Genomic DNA, 16,509 nt, shown 5'->3' on the forward strand with positions numbered 1-16,509 from the left:
TGTCTTGAAGGAATCAGGATACTTGAATGTTAGCCATGGTGTTGTCACTAACTTGCTGCTTGTTCTTAGAAGGATCATTTAATGTCTCTGAGCCTCAGTTTCTTCATCTGTAAAAAGAGGGGGTTAGAAAGAGTAACTCTACTACTGTCTTTTCTTTGAGCTTTCATTTTCATCCTTTGTTTGTGATCCTGAGATCTCTGTCTCCAAATACTTAAAAACCTAATTCTCTTGTTAACATCTCAAACTCAGCACATCGAAAAAAATAAAGCTATTTTTCCTTTTACACCAATTTGTGATCTCAGATTTCCTCATTTCTTTTCATTGATGGCATTTTATGTTTGCAAAGCATTTTCCTCACAACAATCCCATAGGGGTAGATGGTGTGAGTTAGTCTTATTACTATTTTATAGCTGAGGATACTGGGACTCAGAGATTAGCTGGTTTTTCCCACAGTTATATAGCTAGTAAAAGGTGGGGCTGGGAAACTTCACATTGGAGCCTTACCTCTCCTCCATTCCTTACATTTTACTTGTCACTATATCCTTTCAATTCCTCCTTTGAAATAATCTTTTGTCCTCCTCTTTCCTCCACCTTACCCTTCTGTAATCTTTGGACGAGCTCTTATTACTGGAAGTCTTATTCAATGAAACAAATATTTTTTAAGTTTCTGCCATTTGCAGAGCACTGGGCCAGTTGGTTGGCAGGATGAGGAAGTAGAGAAGAGGATACAAGGCTGAGTGAAGTTGTCCCTGGGGATTATGGGGTATAACAGATAAACAACCCTTGTGGAGATGTAACATGGCGATCCCCTCTGCAGGTGCTGGTGGAGCCCCTTCTTCCTCAGCAGTCACTGCTACTAAAGACCCAGAAAAGAAAGTTTTTACCACCAAAATCATTGGCCCTGTCAGATGGCTCCATAGCTCAACACCAAACAAATACAGTTTTATCAATGGGAATGACTTATTAAAGAAAAAAGTTAACATTTGCTTTGCCACTGCATATTAAGGACCATGAGGCCTTTCCATCCAACCTATGGCTGAAATCTCATATTGTATTCCCCCATTAGACCATGAGTTCTTTGAAATTGGGGACTCTTGCATTTCCAGCTAAGTACTTAGTGTCTTTTAACATTAAAAAAAAAGTTTTGAATTCCAAATTCTATCCCTCCCTTGGCATTTGATTTTTAAAAAATTCTATTTTCCAATTTTTAACAGTTTTTTATAAATTTTGAGTTCCAAATTTCTCCCTCCCTGCCTCCCCTCCCCCTTCATTTAGAAGGCAAGCAGTCTTATATAGGTTATACATGTGCAGTCATGTAAAACAATTCCATATTACTTATGTCATGAAAGAAAATACAGATAAAAAAATCCCAAGGAAAATAAAGTTTAAAAATATATACTTTGATTTGCTTTCAAACTCCATCATCTCTTTTGCTGAAGGTGGATAGCATTTTTCATCACAAGTCCTTCATAATTGTTTTAGATCTTTGTATTGCTGAGAATAGCTAAGTCATTCACAGTTGATCATCATACAATATTGCTGTTACTGTGTACAATGTTCTTCTGGTTCTGCTCATTACACTTCGCATCAGTTCATGTAAGTCTTTCCAGGTTTTTCTGAGAGCATCCTGCTCATCATTTCTTAAAGCACAGTATTAATTTTATCACAATCATATACTACAATTTGTTCAGCCATTCCCCAATTGATGGGCATGCTTTCAATTTCCAATCCTTTGACACCACAAAAAGAAATATTTTTGTACATATAGATCCTTTTCCTTTTTTTCCCCAAATCTCTTTGAGATACAAACCTAGTAGTAGACTATTGCTGAGTCAAAGGGTATGCACAATTGTATTGCCCTTTGGTCATAGTTCCAAATTGCCCTCTAGGTGGATGGATCAGTTCACAACTCCACCAACAGTGCATTAATGTCTCAATTTTCCCATATCCCCTCCCACATTTGTCATTTTTCCTTTTCTGTCATATTAACCAATTTGATAGGTGTGAGGTGGTACCTCAGAATTGTTTTAATTTACATTTCTCTAGTCATTAGTGATACAGAGCATTTTTTTCATATAATTACAGAGAGATAGCTTTGATTTCTTCATCTGAAAACTGCCAGTTTATATCCTTTAACCATTTATCAATTAGGGAATGACTTATATTCTTATACATTTGACTCAGTTCTGTTTTGGCATTTAAGGCCCTCTACACCCTGGTTTACGTGTGTGCACACATTCTCACATACTCACATAGACATATCTGGCAATCTGTCACTTTGTCTCTTATTCCTTAATATGTACCATTTGATGAAAATAGTAGAATGTAAGATCCTAGAGGAAAGAGCTTATTTTTATTTTTACCTTTGTGTCATTAGCACCTAGCATAGTATTTTCTACATGGTGGGCACTTAAGAAGGAAGAAAGGGAGGGAGGGAGAAGGATGGAGGGAAGGAAACAGATGTCTGTTAAGTGCTGACTGTTTTAAATATTTGTTGAATTAAGCTTATGTTGAACTAAACTGCTCTTTTCCTGTCCTCCATATTCACCGTACTCTTCTCTTTCTTGTTTCATAATGCCTACATCTTCTCTCTCCCCCTTCATGACATGTGTCAAACCTCCTCTTGTCCAGGAAGCCTTTTCTGTTATACTCCAAGTGATACCTATTTCCCGTCTTCCAGACCTCCCAAGGCATTTGTTGCCTGATATGTTTGATGCCTGATTATAATAATTGCACACTTGCCAAACAGCTTACTTGCTCCAGGTTTCATGTACAGTTCTTTCTCTCATGGTTCCTGAAAAAAAGCCTTGGTTCCCAAGTATGCTTAAAGAGTAAGGGCTATTCCAAAGCTCTTTTGTCTCCAGCGCTTGGAGAGGGTTGTTTTCAGGTGAATGATAAGTTGCATGGTGTGTCTTTGTTGAATTGAACAAAGGTGAAGGAGAGAGGAATGTCACCCATGTCTTGACTCTGATCATTTTTTTATTTTGTTTTTGTTTTTAGGCAATTGGGGTTAAGTGACTTGCCCAGGGTCACACAGCTAGTAAGTGCTGAGTGTTTGGTCTGAGGATTTGAACTCGGGGCCGGTGCTCTATCCACTGTGCCACCTAGCTGCCCCTTTGACTCTGATAACTTAAAGCAGGGGTGGGGAACCTGCAGACTTAAAGCTACATGTGGCCTTACTCCCCACCTCTGAGTTAGAGGCGAAAAAAAAGAATACATTTTTACTTGAGTAGTGCTAGTGAATATTTTATAAATGAACCCATGGCATTCTTCAACCTGCTAATATGTCCTTTCTTTGTTATACTTTTTTCAGTTGGCCCATTACAGGTGGAATTTCTGCGCCCTGTGAATCTGGAAACCATAGAAAAAGAAAATCCTAAATTGAGGAAGGGAGGTCGATTTACCCCAGAGGACTGCACAGCACTTCAAAAAGTGGCCATTATTATCCCCTTCAGGAACCGAGATGAACATCTACGTTATTGGCTTTATTATCTCCACCCCTTTCTGCAGCGTCAACAGCTGGATTACGGGATATATGTGATAAATCAGGTAAGAGATAAAAGATATTGTGACATTATTGACTTCCTTTTTAACAGGATATTGTGTGTGCAGATTTAATTTGGCAACAAGCTTTGATGCTATTATTAGTGTTGCAGAAAAAAAAGAGTGAATGAGGAGGAGGAAATTCATAAATTGGAAGCAGAAATGCAAACCCACATTTCACTGAGCTGTTTTTCTTTTCAGAAGCAGCTTTTAACCCCCTTAAACATTTTAGCTTACCTAGCTTATTCATTTTATTGTCCAGGATCATAGGACTTGTAGGCAGAAGGGACCTTGGAGATTATAAAATTCGGTTGCCCAACTGCACACAGAGCTGGACCCAGGTCTTATGATTCCAAACTCAGACTTTATTACTTTGAAATCAGACTTTAGTACTATAGCTAAGTGATCATAAAACTAAAATGTATTTCTTGTATTTGTAAGCTATCATGGAGTTAAGATTTAATGTCAGAAACACATGTAAATATATTTTGGGCATTTATTTGTCACGTGCCAATGAATGGGTCGAGATTTATATCCATCAAGTAGATGGAGAAAATAAATTTTAATGTTGAATATCTCTCCCGTGTGGGTGGCATTCTTACTTGTGATATTAGCGCTTAAGAGACAGCTCAGCTTTTGCATTTTTCCCTCTTCACAATTGATTTGACTTGCAGGTTGATTTTGGAGACATTTATTTATAAACAGTTGCTTGTTTCTTGTCACTTGGTGAAGGATGTAATTTTTTTGGAGTTCATGCTTGATTTTTTTTTTCCATATAAATTACTAGTAAATTGTGACCTAACTCAGCACAGTCATAGATCTGATCTTTGCCTGTGTACCATTTTCATTGAGATTTCTTAGAAATGACAGAGATGTTCATTTTAAGATAAATTGGCCACCATTTTATTTTGAACTTACAGCATCTTAGTGCCATTTAATAGAGTAAAAGCTTTATCAAAACCAGTGAATATCACCAAAGCTATCAAGAAACAGACAAATACAGACTGCTGAGTGACTTCAATTCAGCCAATATTAATTGAGCTTCTATTATGTATGTGCATTGCACTAAGTTCTTCTGTGTGGGGTATTTTCAAGGAATTTACAATCCAGTCTCCAAGATAAGATATTCATACAAAAAAATAACTCACTGAGTCACCTGGTTAAGGTATTTCTTAACCTCCCTATGCTCCAGTTTCTTTATCTGTAAAGTAAAAAGATTGAATTATATTCTGTGTAAGGTTTTTTTAACTCTGAGGTTTTATAATTTTATCAAAATCACACTCCATGTTAGCCTATGATTGAACTGAATAATGGATTGGGCAAATTCAGAGATGGAAGTGGTCAGTGCAGCTTTGGACAGTTAAGAAAGGCCTCAGCCTAACATTGTAGAGTAATGAAAGAATGAAATGAGATGGGTAAATGTTGGGGGGTGAGGAAATTGAGGGGGATGTAGCAGGAGGTAGAGAATCTGCCACTGCTAGGCAGAGGAGTTGGACTTCATGCATCAGGCAGTAGGGAGCCATGTAAGGTTGCTGAGGGAGGAAGTGACTTGATGCAAATTTAAAATCAGTTTGGTGGTAGGATGTAAAAGGGGTTGGTGGAAGGCAGTAGACCGGAGGCAGAAGAGCAGAGATTATTTTGATACAGTTTATGTAAGAGGTATTAGGCCCCTGATCTAAAGTAATTATATAATTAGGAGAGTGAGAAAAAAAAAAGTAGAAGAATAAAAAACTTAATGAATACGTAATGGAGGAGAAAAGTTTTTAGGCTGAAGATTTTAAGTCCAAATTAGTGGGAGGATGAGTGAATTGAATAAATTGGGGGAGAGGTCACTTGGCATGATGGCTAGGGTGCTGCAGGTGGAGTTAGGAAGGTCCTGGGTTCAAATCCTGCTTCTAATACTTACAAGCTGTGTGTCAGTTCAAAAGCCCCTAAAAATCTTTGAGCCTCGATTTCTTCATCTCTAAAGAAAGGAGAATAATACTCATTACTTAACCTCAGAGTTTTTGTTATGTTGGTCAAATGAGAAACCATATGTAAAGTACTTGGCTAACTTTTAAAAGTATTATTAAAATATCAGCAATGATAAGCATGGTGGTTTCATGGATAGAACTAGATGAGTCTAGAGGGGAAGCTATCTTTGAAGGGCATATGATTTTAATTTTAGATAGGTTTTGAGTAGACAGTGAAACATCCACTTTTGCTACAGACACCTGTTGGTAGATATGCAGGCATCCTGGTTATAAACACTCTGTATCAAAATGCCCAGCACGCACCAAAGCCCGTTGACTGTAGAGAAGAGTTTCTCATTTGTATATTGTGGCTGTCCTTTAAGGTTCCTTTCTGCTGTAACATGATAGAATTTTATTAACTGTAGTATCCTGGAGCTTCTGCATACTAGTTTAAAGGGCTATTATCCCTTATTAGGGTATCCCTTCTCAACTCCCAATACTGTTTGTGGGGTCATCAGTTTCCTGATGTGATGTCTGAGGTTAGGTTAGTCTGAAGTTGACTTTTCTCCCTCATTACCTACATTCAACTTGTTATCAAGCTCTACAGATTGTTCTATCAAAATGTCTCTCTCAAATTTTAATCCTTCCTCTCCATTTCTTATTGCCACCAACCTCCTTTACGTCCTTGTTACCTCACACCCGATAACTATAGAAGCCTTCCCCACTTAAAGTTTCCTGCTTCTAGCCTCTCCTTCCAGCATAGATTATTCTAGGATGGTGAGTTGTTGGTCTGCACTCCAATTTGGTTGGAGTGTAGACTAGCTTGGGAGGAGGGGGGAGATATGCAGGAAGACACAGGGCTGAAAAGATACTGGAGTCCAACCGTGGAGGGTACTGAATGCCAGGCCAAGGAGAGGTTGGACTATTATTTGGTAAGCAATGGGAAGCCAAGTTTTGAGCAGGTGAATGGTGCAACGTGGTGCATTAGTAATAAGGTTAATCTGATGGCCATGTAGGGTAGATTAAGGTAGAAAACCTTAAGGTTTTCAAACCACTTTAAATATACTTTCTCATTTGGGCTTTATAACAATTAGATATCCATTCTCCCGACCACCCCACAATTTTACAGCTAAGGAAACTGAGACTGAGAGAAATTAAATGACTTGCTTACCATCAGGCAGCTACTAAAAATCAGAGATAGGATTTGAACCCAGGTCTCTGCTGACTCTCAGACCAGTGCTTTTTCCACTATATCACACTGTCTTTCATTGACACAGATGGTAAGGAGGGAGTGAAGCAATGAACCAAACTTGGCAACTGACTGGACGGTGGGAGACCAGAGAAAAGAAGTCAAAAGATGACTTGCAGTTGACACACATAAGTGTGGGCCATGAAGAGAAGTAGGAGAAGTCAGGAGAAAATGGTGGGTTTTGAAAGAAAGAGAAGCTCTGTCTTGGACACATTAGAACAGAGACTCCTGGAAGTTAAAGCCAAGTCTTATGTTGTATTTTCTTTTTTTTCTTTTTTGTTTGTTTGGGGTTTTTTTGCTAGGCAACGGGGTTAAGTGACTTGCCCAGAGTCGCACGGCTAGTAAGTGTCAAGTGTCTGAGGTCAAATTTGAACTCAGGTCTTCCTGACTCCAGGGCTAGTGCTCTATCCACTGCACCACCTAGCTGCCCCATTGTGTTGTATTTTCATTTTTGTTTTCCCCCCACCACCGGTGTCTAGCATAGTGCCTTGTACATAATAGGCGTGTAGCGAGGTTTTTTTCTTAGATGGAAATTATCTCAACAAATAATGCTCATAGCATCCCCAGTTAGAAGGAAGTTAAAATGTCGTATAATCCAATCCATATTTGACTAAGAATACCATCTCCTGTTGGATCATTCTGCTCCAAATTAACATCTGTCCTTTCAGTCAGTGTTACAATACACAGTTTAGCGGTTTGTGTTTTGAACAAGGTATATCTCAACTCCTTGACTTGAAGGTATAACACCCACGATGCCAGGGACCATGCTTTATACAGTTATCCCTTCCATGTCACGGTTTTTCCCATTGAGGTTTCAATATATCACCGGTTGGCATAAGAAATTAAATGGGAATTTTGGGGGAGTTTTGCAGAAGTTGCAAATGATGCACAAAGGCCAGCAGATGACAGAGAAAAAGTTTAGAAACTCAGAAATGCATAAAATATATGTATTGTATTATATGGTATCAACTCAATTTTTACAATAAGGTACTATAATCACCACATAAAAGAAAAAGAAAAAATCTAGACTTTTTCTTTGGGAGGGTCAAAATTTTTTTCTGGATTGCAAGGAGCCATGCCCTTAACCCCCAAGTGTGGAAGGGATAAACTGTACCATGTTCTGTATTCCCCACCAAACCTAAGTCTGCTCTGAGCACCTGGTAGGAGCTCAGTGAAAGTGTGGGAGAAAACCAGAATTGGATTTTCCCTTCTAAAGAAACATAGAGCCCTGATGATACTCTAAAATGTTTGAAAAGTTTTTTGAAAATGTTATTGATATCTTTTGTTTTTATATCACTAGATTTTCTCCTAGCATCCTTCCCTGTCTTCCCCATCTGCCCCCACCAGAAACATCCCGTAAAATAAATAATACTTTTAAAGGAAAAAGAGAAAGAGAAAAAACACAGCAAAACTAATGAATACATTGAAAAAAATCTGAAAATATTGATCAGTGTTCTGTACTGCACCCCCCCCCCCCACACACACACACACAGAGTGGGGTGAGGCTGCCTTAGGGTCATGTTTGTTTTTTGTAATTTTGCACATTCTTTTTTTTATTACTGTTACCTTAAAGTTATACAGCATTCTTTATCTTAATTAAATTCTTAATCCTTGTTTCAAACAATTGCTCTATTTGAAGTTACTATTTAAAAAAAAATCAGAAACTTGTCCTAGGATGTGAGGAAGTAAAATACAACTTTAGTAACATTTTGAAACTTTGTTTAAATAAGTTCATATTGTTAAATGTTTTGGATTTAAACATCAAGAAGGTAAAGTATGGATTATTGTGTTTGGAGGAACACTGGCAAAGGGATGGGAGGAGAAACAGGTTTACACTCAGGTTCTGGGCCGATTCCTTCCCAACCCTATGATTACAAATTTTATTTATTTTTGTTTGTTTGTTTTTAACTTGATCCTATGATTTCATTGGTGAGGGAAATTCTAAGTTAAGGAATCTCTCTCTACCAATGCGGATTGGCAGTCCTTCTGCCTCTTAGAATGCAGATGCCTGGGGCATTGAGAGGTTAAGTGAGTTTTCCCTTCGAACCCTGGCCTCTTGTGTCAGAGGCTAGATTTGAACTCTGGTCTTCCTGACTCTGAGAGGCCAGCTCTCTACTCATGATTCCACATTGCCATGCCTAAAGTTATTAGGACATTTCACATGACACATGATACAGTACTGTTAATTCATTAAAAGCTTTAGGAATTTCCTTACCTCCTTGGACTTTTTTGAGAAGTTTTTGTATAGTTTTCAGTTTTTTTATTTTGCCTTTTTCACCAGAGGTTGTCTAGATGGGTAAAAGTAACTTTTTGCCTTCAGAAATAAGGTGCGGCCTTCATGAAGCCAAGATAAAGTCACCTGATGAGTTTTGGATAAACCTATAAACTGTTGGTTGGCATCTCCCCCTTTTCCCCTGCCCTTTCCCTCCATTTCCCCCAATTGTCTTCAATGCTGCTTGCCATCTCTTTTGGGAAAGTGTTTCCATTCTAACAGGGACCTTTCTCAGATACCACATTTGATGATATATGTTCAGAACATACTATGAATTAAGCTGGTTGTGAGCTGTGCTTATTTACAAACTTAGTGATTCAAAGTAAACTCTGTTTTCCCTTTGGGTTAGATGTTCCTTCCCACCTTATGCGCTGGGCAGATTTTAGTGCAGATTGCCTGATATTGCTTCCTGTACCATTTGTTGTTTCTAAGGAGCCTACAGGTTTTCCATTTCTTAAGCAGAGAGGGTCGACCAACTATTTCCCAATTGTCTCTCCCCCATCCCCTAACACAGACACCATTATGAGAGAAGGATGTATAGTTAGGAGGAAGAGGATCATAAATTTTTTTTTTTTTCAGATTACTCTTCCTTCCAAGAGAAGGCCAATCTTCTCTTCTTTAGTGCCCCAGAGGTGGCAGGCAGTTGACCTCCATGTAGATCAAAGAGTGAATGAATGTAACGTAAATATACTTTTGTATGTCAGCCAGCAAGTTCACATGTTCATTCAATATTAATATTTGCTCTGATCTCTTAGTGGAAATATGTCCCTTTAGTTACAGACCCAAAGATACGCTTCCCTAGAGATTTGGTTCATCTGAGAAAAGCTATGGTCTTAGTTTGCTGTCCATTCTATTAACCCAACCTAACTAAAATAGTTTTGGTTTTTTCTCCCCCTCTTATCCTCAACCTAGTAAGGATTATTTGTGATGCGTTTTCTATTTTGACAGAGGTTCGATAGGAAAGCGCCTTATTTCTTTGCCGTCTTGACAATTTTTTCTTGTCTCTCTCTCCTTGCATCTGCCCTTCCTCTTTGTGTTTTCCCCTTGCCTTTTAGCGGGGGAGTGTTGCTTTTACTTGTTAATCCTGTCTGTAGCAAAGCAAACCTGAAGAAAGAGTTACTGTGTGTGAACTGGTTCTTACTCTCCACCTACGCTCTCTCCTGTACTCTCCATCTCCCAGAAAGAAGGTGTGCCTGGTCCTTGCCTCCGCCGCCGCCGCTGCTCCTGCCCTGGTAATGTCCACAAATATTTTTCTTTAAAGAGCAAAGAACATTAATTTAAGTCATGCCATTAAATCATCCTCATCTGTTACTGAGATTTAGAAAACAGATTAAATTTGGCATATGCTGAACTATGTCCAGGAAAGCATATGTAAAAGTTACCTAGATAATAGTAACTGATTAGAGAAGGAATGTGATTGAATCAGAATGCGAACCCAGATTCTTGATACTCTGAGTGGAAATCTTTATTTACAAGGCAATTTTTTTCCCTCTCTTGAATCTTGAATCTTTATAAAAAAAAGTTGATGGTTTATACTTTGCCACAAAATTAATTCAATTTATGTTGGCATGCTAACATCAAGTCACTTGGCTTCTCTGGGCCTCAGTTTCCTCACCTATAAAATGTGCAGTTTGGGCCTAGATGGCCCTTCTAGCTCTAAATCTATAATCTTAAGAACCTGGCTTAGTTACCATTGATGTTAGTAAGCAAAAGCATTATTTTTTTTTTCCAAAAAGCATTCTTAATAAACCAACACTGATCTTGAAACTTTAAAAATAAAACTGTCTTTATAGTCTCTTTTTTTTTCTCCTCATTCAGTATACCAACCCTACCTCATCCTCTCTCATCACCTATTTCCTTGTCCAACCGTTTGCTTAATTGTGTTTGTTCCTGACACATAGGAGGCACTTGATAATGAGTATGGATTGATTTCTCCTCTTTTCCCCACCTCCCTCCAAGGTGGGGAAAAGCTACAAATTTATATTTATAGCTACAAATATATATTATATATTAGCTATAGACAAATTTGAGTTATATGGAGAATACTTATTATTACTCTCATGAGGGATTGCTATAAGAAAATGTTTAGTGACTGCCCCTGGAGAACTTGGTGATTTATTCTAGTACCAATTTCTTACCCACTGGCATAAAAGAGTAAGGCCCTAGAACTTAGTTTTCTATGGAGTTAAAGCTGCTTGTGCTAAATAGATGAGCTAGGAGAGACATTTGTGTATATTCCTTCCCTTTTGTGTTAAAACTAGCCAGTTATCTCAGCAATTCAATAAATTCATTACCTCATTTTACAGCTGGAAAAGGCATTTGGTCACTAAGAGTCAGAGCTGAGATTTGAACTCAGGACCTGTGCCTCCAAAACCAGCACTTTTCAATTTTGCCACCTAGAAAACATTGGTGTTAAAAAACTATACATACTTTGGTGGCAGGAAGAAGCTTAGAATGTAAACTCCCTGAGGACAAGGATTATTTCATTTATGTCTTTATATCCTTAGCACCAAGTGCATCACCTGGCACATAATGAGTGCTTAATAAATGCTTTTTGATTGATTAATTGATTGGGAGCCCAAGTCACTTTTCAGCAAATTAGTAAGACAGCTGCTAAGGTATATATGAGGGGATATTAAAAATGCATAATAGGAGGAAAGACATAAATAGCCAGCTTTTGTGGGGCAAGTTCTAAGCATTACCCCTCTGGCTCCCCTGAACTAATTCCAACCTGGTTTGCTAGAAAGACCATGTCTGTCTTTACTGTATGACACTTGCCTTGTCCCTGTTACACCATTTCATAGGGGAAAAGGCAAAAAATAGAAAACATTTGTGGGAAATTTGGGGTGAGGTTGGGAGGTAAGGATTCAGATAGCTAATTGGGCCCAGTTTTTAACCTCTGTATTTATGTTTGGAGACTCCTTTGTTGTAATTATATGTAAATGTTCAGGGACTTGAAATATTTAAGATTTCATCGATAAAATTAAAGGTACTATTGCAGCATATGAAAAGCAATGCTAAGATATATCCATCTTCAATAGAATATTTTAAAAATTAATTTAAATATAACAAAAGAGATATACTAGTAAAATAATAATATTTATATAGCTCTTTATGATTTGCAAAGTGCTTTACACATCTCATTTGATAGTCACAACAACCCTGTCAGGTAGGTGCTAATATTATCCTTATTTTACAGTTGAGGAAACTGAGGCAAATAGTGGTTAAGTGACTTGCGTAGGAGTCACATAACCACTCCGTGTCTGAGGCAGGATATGAACTCAGGTCTTCTTGGTTATAAATCGAACTCTTATCTACTGTGCCACCTATCTTCCTACTGATATTTTTACTCAACCTCTTAAATTTATGATTTTAATTTGTGCATCTCATACATATGTTTTCTAGGATCTTAGGAAGAACGTAATCCAGTTAATTTTTATCTGCCTTTCTTATTTGAGAGGATCAATGATGGAGATGATAAAAAAAATTGTATATGTTTTATATGCACATATTTCTAACATGTAAATGGGCAGGATTTTTTTTTTAATGGTGACTGGCAAATGTGTAATATAGGTTTTTCCCCACTCTTCCCTCAGGATTTTTCAAGAGCTTGTTTCCTCATTTTTTACAGATACTAACCGATACATGTGTATATTTCAGGATATTTTTTTTTAAGCAAAACCAACAAAAATCACATTTATTTCAATAGATGCAGAAAAAGTGTTTAATTTTTTTTAACAGCCCCCCAATCACATTTATTTTAATAGATGCAGAAAAAATGTTTGTCTTTTTTTTTTTTTTAACCTTTATGCCTGAGGACTCATTAAAAATGTTTCCTTTGGAGCCATGTAATACATTTTAGCCTTCTTCCCCCCTCAACAGAAATTAACAGGCCATAAGAACATCTTCATCTATATCTGGTATTGACCCTAAAATCTTGCACAATTTCCTTCCAATCCCACTATGGACAGTGGTCCATATTTGTTAGTGGACAGTCAATCCTATTAAAAAAAATGCAGATTTGATGAGATTCCCGTAATTTTGTTGTGTTTTTTATTATTCTAGCTTTTGTTCATTAGAAGGGTACACTTGCTTATATGGGTGGTAAAATCTTTAAAAGTTTTTTTTTTCTTTTAAGGTTTTGGTTGGTTGCCTCTTGTCCTTAAAAGAAAACAAAACCGTAACACTTTACCAGGATTTTTTTATCATCCCCCTAATTCTCCAGGGCTCATTGACAGCAAAAGCCGGTGTCTGTTGGCATACGAATGGACCTTCTGTGCAGTTCACTATACCAAATCTTATTTCATCTTTTCAGATATTTCTCATATTTTCCCCTCTTCAGAATTTGAATCTTGTCATAGCTGAGGAGCCTGGGGTTTTCACTTCTCTTCCTTATAGTGTCTAAAAGAAGTTGTCATATTTCTTGCCATTCAGATTTTGGAAAAGGTTGAATCTCTCACTAGCCCCATGGCATACCTGTGTCTTTTGCCCCAGTACCAGTAAGTACAGACAGGCTTGTCAGTGAATTCTTTGACTATTTATTGTTGTTATTGTTCAGTCATGTCCAACTCTCCCTGACCCCATTTGGGGTTTTCTTGGCAAAGATACTGGAGTCGTTTGCCATTTTCTCCTCCAGCTCATTTTACAGATAAGGAAACTGAGGCAAACAGGGTTAAGTGACTTGCCCAGGGTCATGCAACTAATAAGTATCTGAGGCTAGATTTGAACTCAGGAAGATGAGTTTTCCTGACTCTATCCATTGAACCTCTTAGCTGTCCTGGTGGGAGTGGAGAGGGGAGGTGTGAGAAGACTTGGAAAAGTAGGGAGGAGAATCGGGTTATGAAGGGCTTTAAAAGCCAAATAGGATTTTTAAAAAAATCAAAATCTGGAGGTAATAGGGAATCACTGGAGTTTATTGAATAGGGAATGACATGGTCAGATTTGTGCTTTAGAAAAATCATTCTGATAGATGAGTCAATAAACATTTATTAAGCATCTCCTATGTACCAGGGACTGTGCTAAGTGTTGAGCAGACCGGATTGATTGGAGTGGGGATTGACTTGAGGCAGGGAGACCACCATCACAGTTAGTGCAGTAGACCAGGCATGATATGAAGAGGGCCTGGACCAGGCCTCCGCTAAGCTCTGGCATCTGTTTCTCCTTAGTCCTTTGTCCCCACACATACACAGGATGCTGCCCTGATAGCAATTAGATCCTGGCATTCTTCCCCCACCCTAGATACAGTATTCGGATCTGACACTCCAGCCGTTTGGCTATGACGATGACCAGAATGAATTTTAGAAGGGTTTATTTATAAAACAGGGATCAAATTACAGCATGTGTATGTATACACACATACATGTATATATAGTACAGACAAACTCACAGTGCTACCATGAGTTATCTGTTTAATGTCTAATCTGACAGCTTTAATCTTGCTAGTTATAAGCTACACTTTCCAAACAGGAACTGAGTCTACCTTTTCTTTGGCCATGGTGGCCATTTAATCAATGACTGGAGCCCCTGAAAAACATGTGTTCCCTTCCATCATGTACAGTCTGAAATAGCATTGTTCTTCTCCAGGACTGTTTACCAGCCTTGGCTTCCATTCAGCTTCCAATGGTTCCTTGGATTTTGCGCCACTGGTAGGGCTACCACCCTCTGTTGTTGGCCATTTGGGAAACCACCTTCATGCTAGGCAGGTGCTGGCATTCTTCCCACACCCAGCCATGTGATGGCTATATGAATTCCTGTGATCACAGCAGCATCCTATCATCATAGGGTTGGAAGAGAGCTCAGAAGTTAACTAGCCCAAACCATATCTGGGGAGGGGGGGGGAACCCTCTTTGGCACACCTGGATGACAAATCAAGCTTTTGTTTATAAAACCTCCAGTGAGGGAGAAACCCAGTGCCTCCCAAGTTAGCTGATTCCAGTCTAGGAGAGCTTTATTTGTTAGGAAGTTTATTTTTACATCGAGTATTTTGCAGGTTCTATCTGTTACTTGTAGTTCTACCCTCTGGGAGAGCAAACAGAAGAAAATCTAATCTCCTCTCCACATGACAGGTCTTCAAATACTTTTTTTTCCCTCATAACTATTCTAGTTCTGCAATCTTCTTATCCAGGCTGAACAAGTCCAGTTTCTTTTAATGAGCATCGTGTTGTATGCTGTTGAGGCCTTTTACCATCTTTTTTGTCTTCCTCTGGGCAACTTAACTTCTAGCTTAACATGATTCTTAAAATGTCAACCCCTAAAACAGAGCCTAGGACTGCATTTGTGTGGTGTGGTGTAGTCTGTTATCACATACCAGGTAGGTTAGAGCAGGACCATTGCCTCCCTAGACTTGGATACCATTTTGTTGACTAGTCATTTTCAGTCTTGTATGACTCTTCTTGATCCCTTTTGGGGTTTTCTTGGCAAAGATACTAGAGTGGTTTGCCATTTCCTTGTCCAGCTCATTTTACAGAAGAGGAAACTGAGGCAGACAGGGTTAAGTGACTTACGCAGAGTCACACAGCTTAGTAAGTCCCTGAGGCCAGATTTGAAGGCACGAAGATGAATCTTCCTGACTCTAAGCCCAGCACTTTATCCCCTGAGCCACCTAGATGCCCCATTTGAGTACCTTGCCACTCTTATCAATCCCACATTTCAAAAGCTCCATACAAATCTCACACCTAGTGGACCACACCTCATCCTGCCATTTATTTATAAAGCTCTGTATTCCCAGATAGCTGCTGTATCTGTCCTGATGTCTCATTTTAATTTTACCAGTTGGACTGCACACGCTTATTTGGAGGTTTGATGGAGAGGCTCATACTTAAGCTTGGCACCACTTAAGTGAGGCTCTGCCCAGAAGTTGGGATCTAATTGCCGCGCATGCTAGTCATTGGCAATAGGGGGGTTGTGATTGATGGTGACCTAGAGCCCAGTTCACCAAGCACAGTTCTTTTAGGAATTTCACCCCATGTTCACCACCACAACTACCCTATGACTTCCCTAGTTCTTTTTCAGTAAAAACTCACCCACCTCCAATCCCACTGTGGAGGAAGTCAGGAATGGGAGTGGGGTGGAGCCGGAGAGAGGATGGGCAGGTAAAGAGTAATTGAGTAATCCCAAGGCTCACTTATTACTGGATTCCCAGTGTTTGTACTGGCGGTCCAACTTTTCTGGGACGATCAGAGACAGGGTGCTGGCCCTAGCTTTGTGTACCCTGTCAAACTCCTTGAATAGCCAACAGGTTAATGCCACTATAAAAGTGGAGGCCTCCTTTTCTGTCCCATTGAGGTTTGTCTTGTGTGGCCAGAAGCAACTACCAAAGTCTCTCCTCATTGCCTTTTCCTTACTTTTTAACCATGATGTCATTTACAAGATCATTCTAAATCAATCTTGCTGACTCTGCAATTGTCTTTGACCAAATCTAATTCTGTTTTAGGCTGAAACAAAATGCAACACTCAATAAGACCAGAAGAAAACATAACAAAGGGAAATTTACT

General features: G+C 38.8%; 1 protein-coding gene across 2 annotated transcripts in view; it reads left to right on the forward strand.

Annotated features, from left to right (window-relative positions):
• Nucleotides 1-16,509, forward strand: part of B4GALT1 (beta-1,4-galactosyltransferase 1) — an 88,202-nt gene that overhangs the window by 49,822 nt on the left and 21,871 nt on the right. For both annotated transcript variants that reach the window (XM_027874547.1, XM_027874546.1), the window contains exon 2: nucleotides 3,314-3,549. In XM_027874547.1, coding sequence (XP_027730348.1) covers nucleotides 3,314-3,549 — 236 coding nt within the window. The remainder of the gene's footprint in view (nucleotides 1-3,313; nucleotides 3,550-16,509) is intronic.

Source organism: Vombatus ursinus, unplaced genomic scaffold (genome assembly GCF_900497805.2).
Source record: "Vombatus ursinus unplaced genomic scaffold, bare-nosed wombat genome assembly UNPS02014807.1, whole genome shotgun sequence".
Classification (NCBI taxonomy): domain Eukaryota; kingdom Metazoa; phylum Chordata; class Mammalia; order Diprotodontia; family Vombatidae; genus Vombatus; species Vombatus ursinus.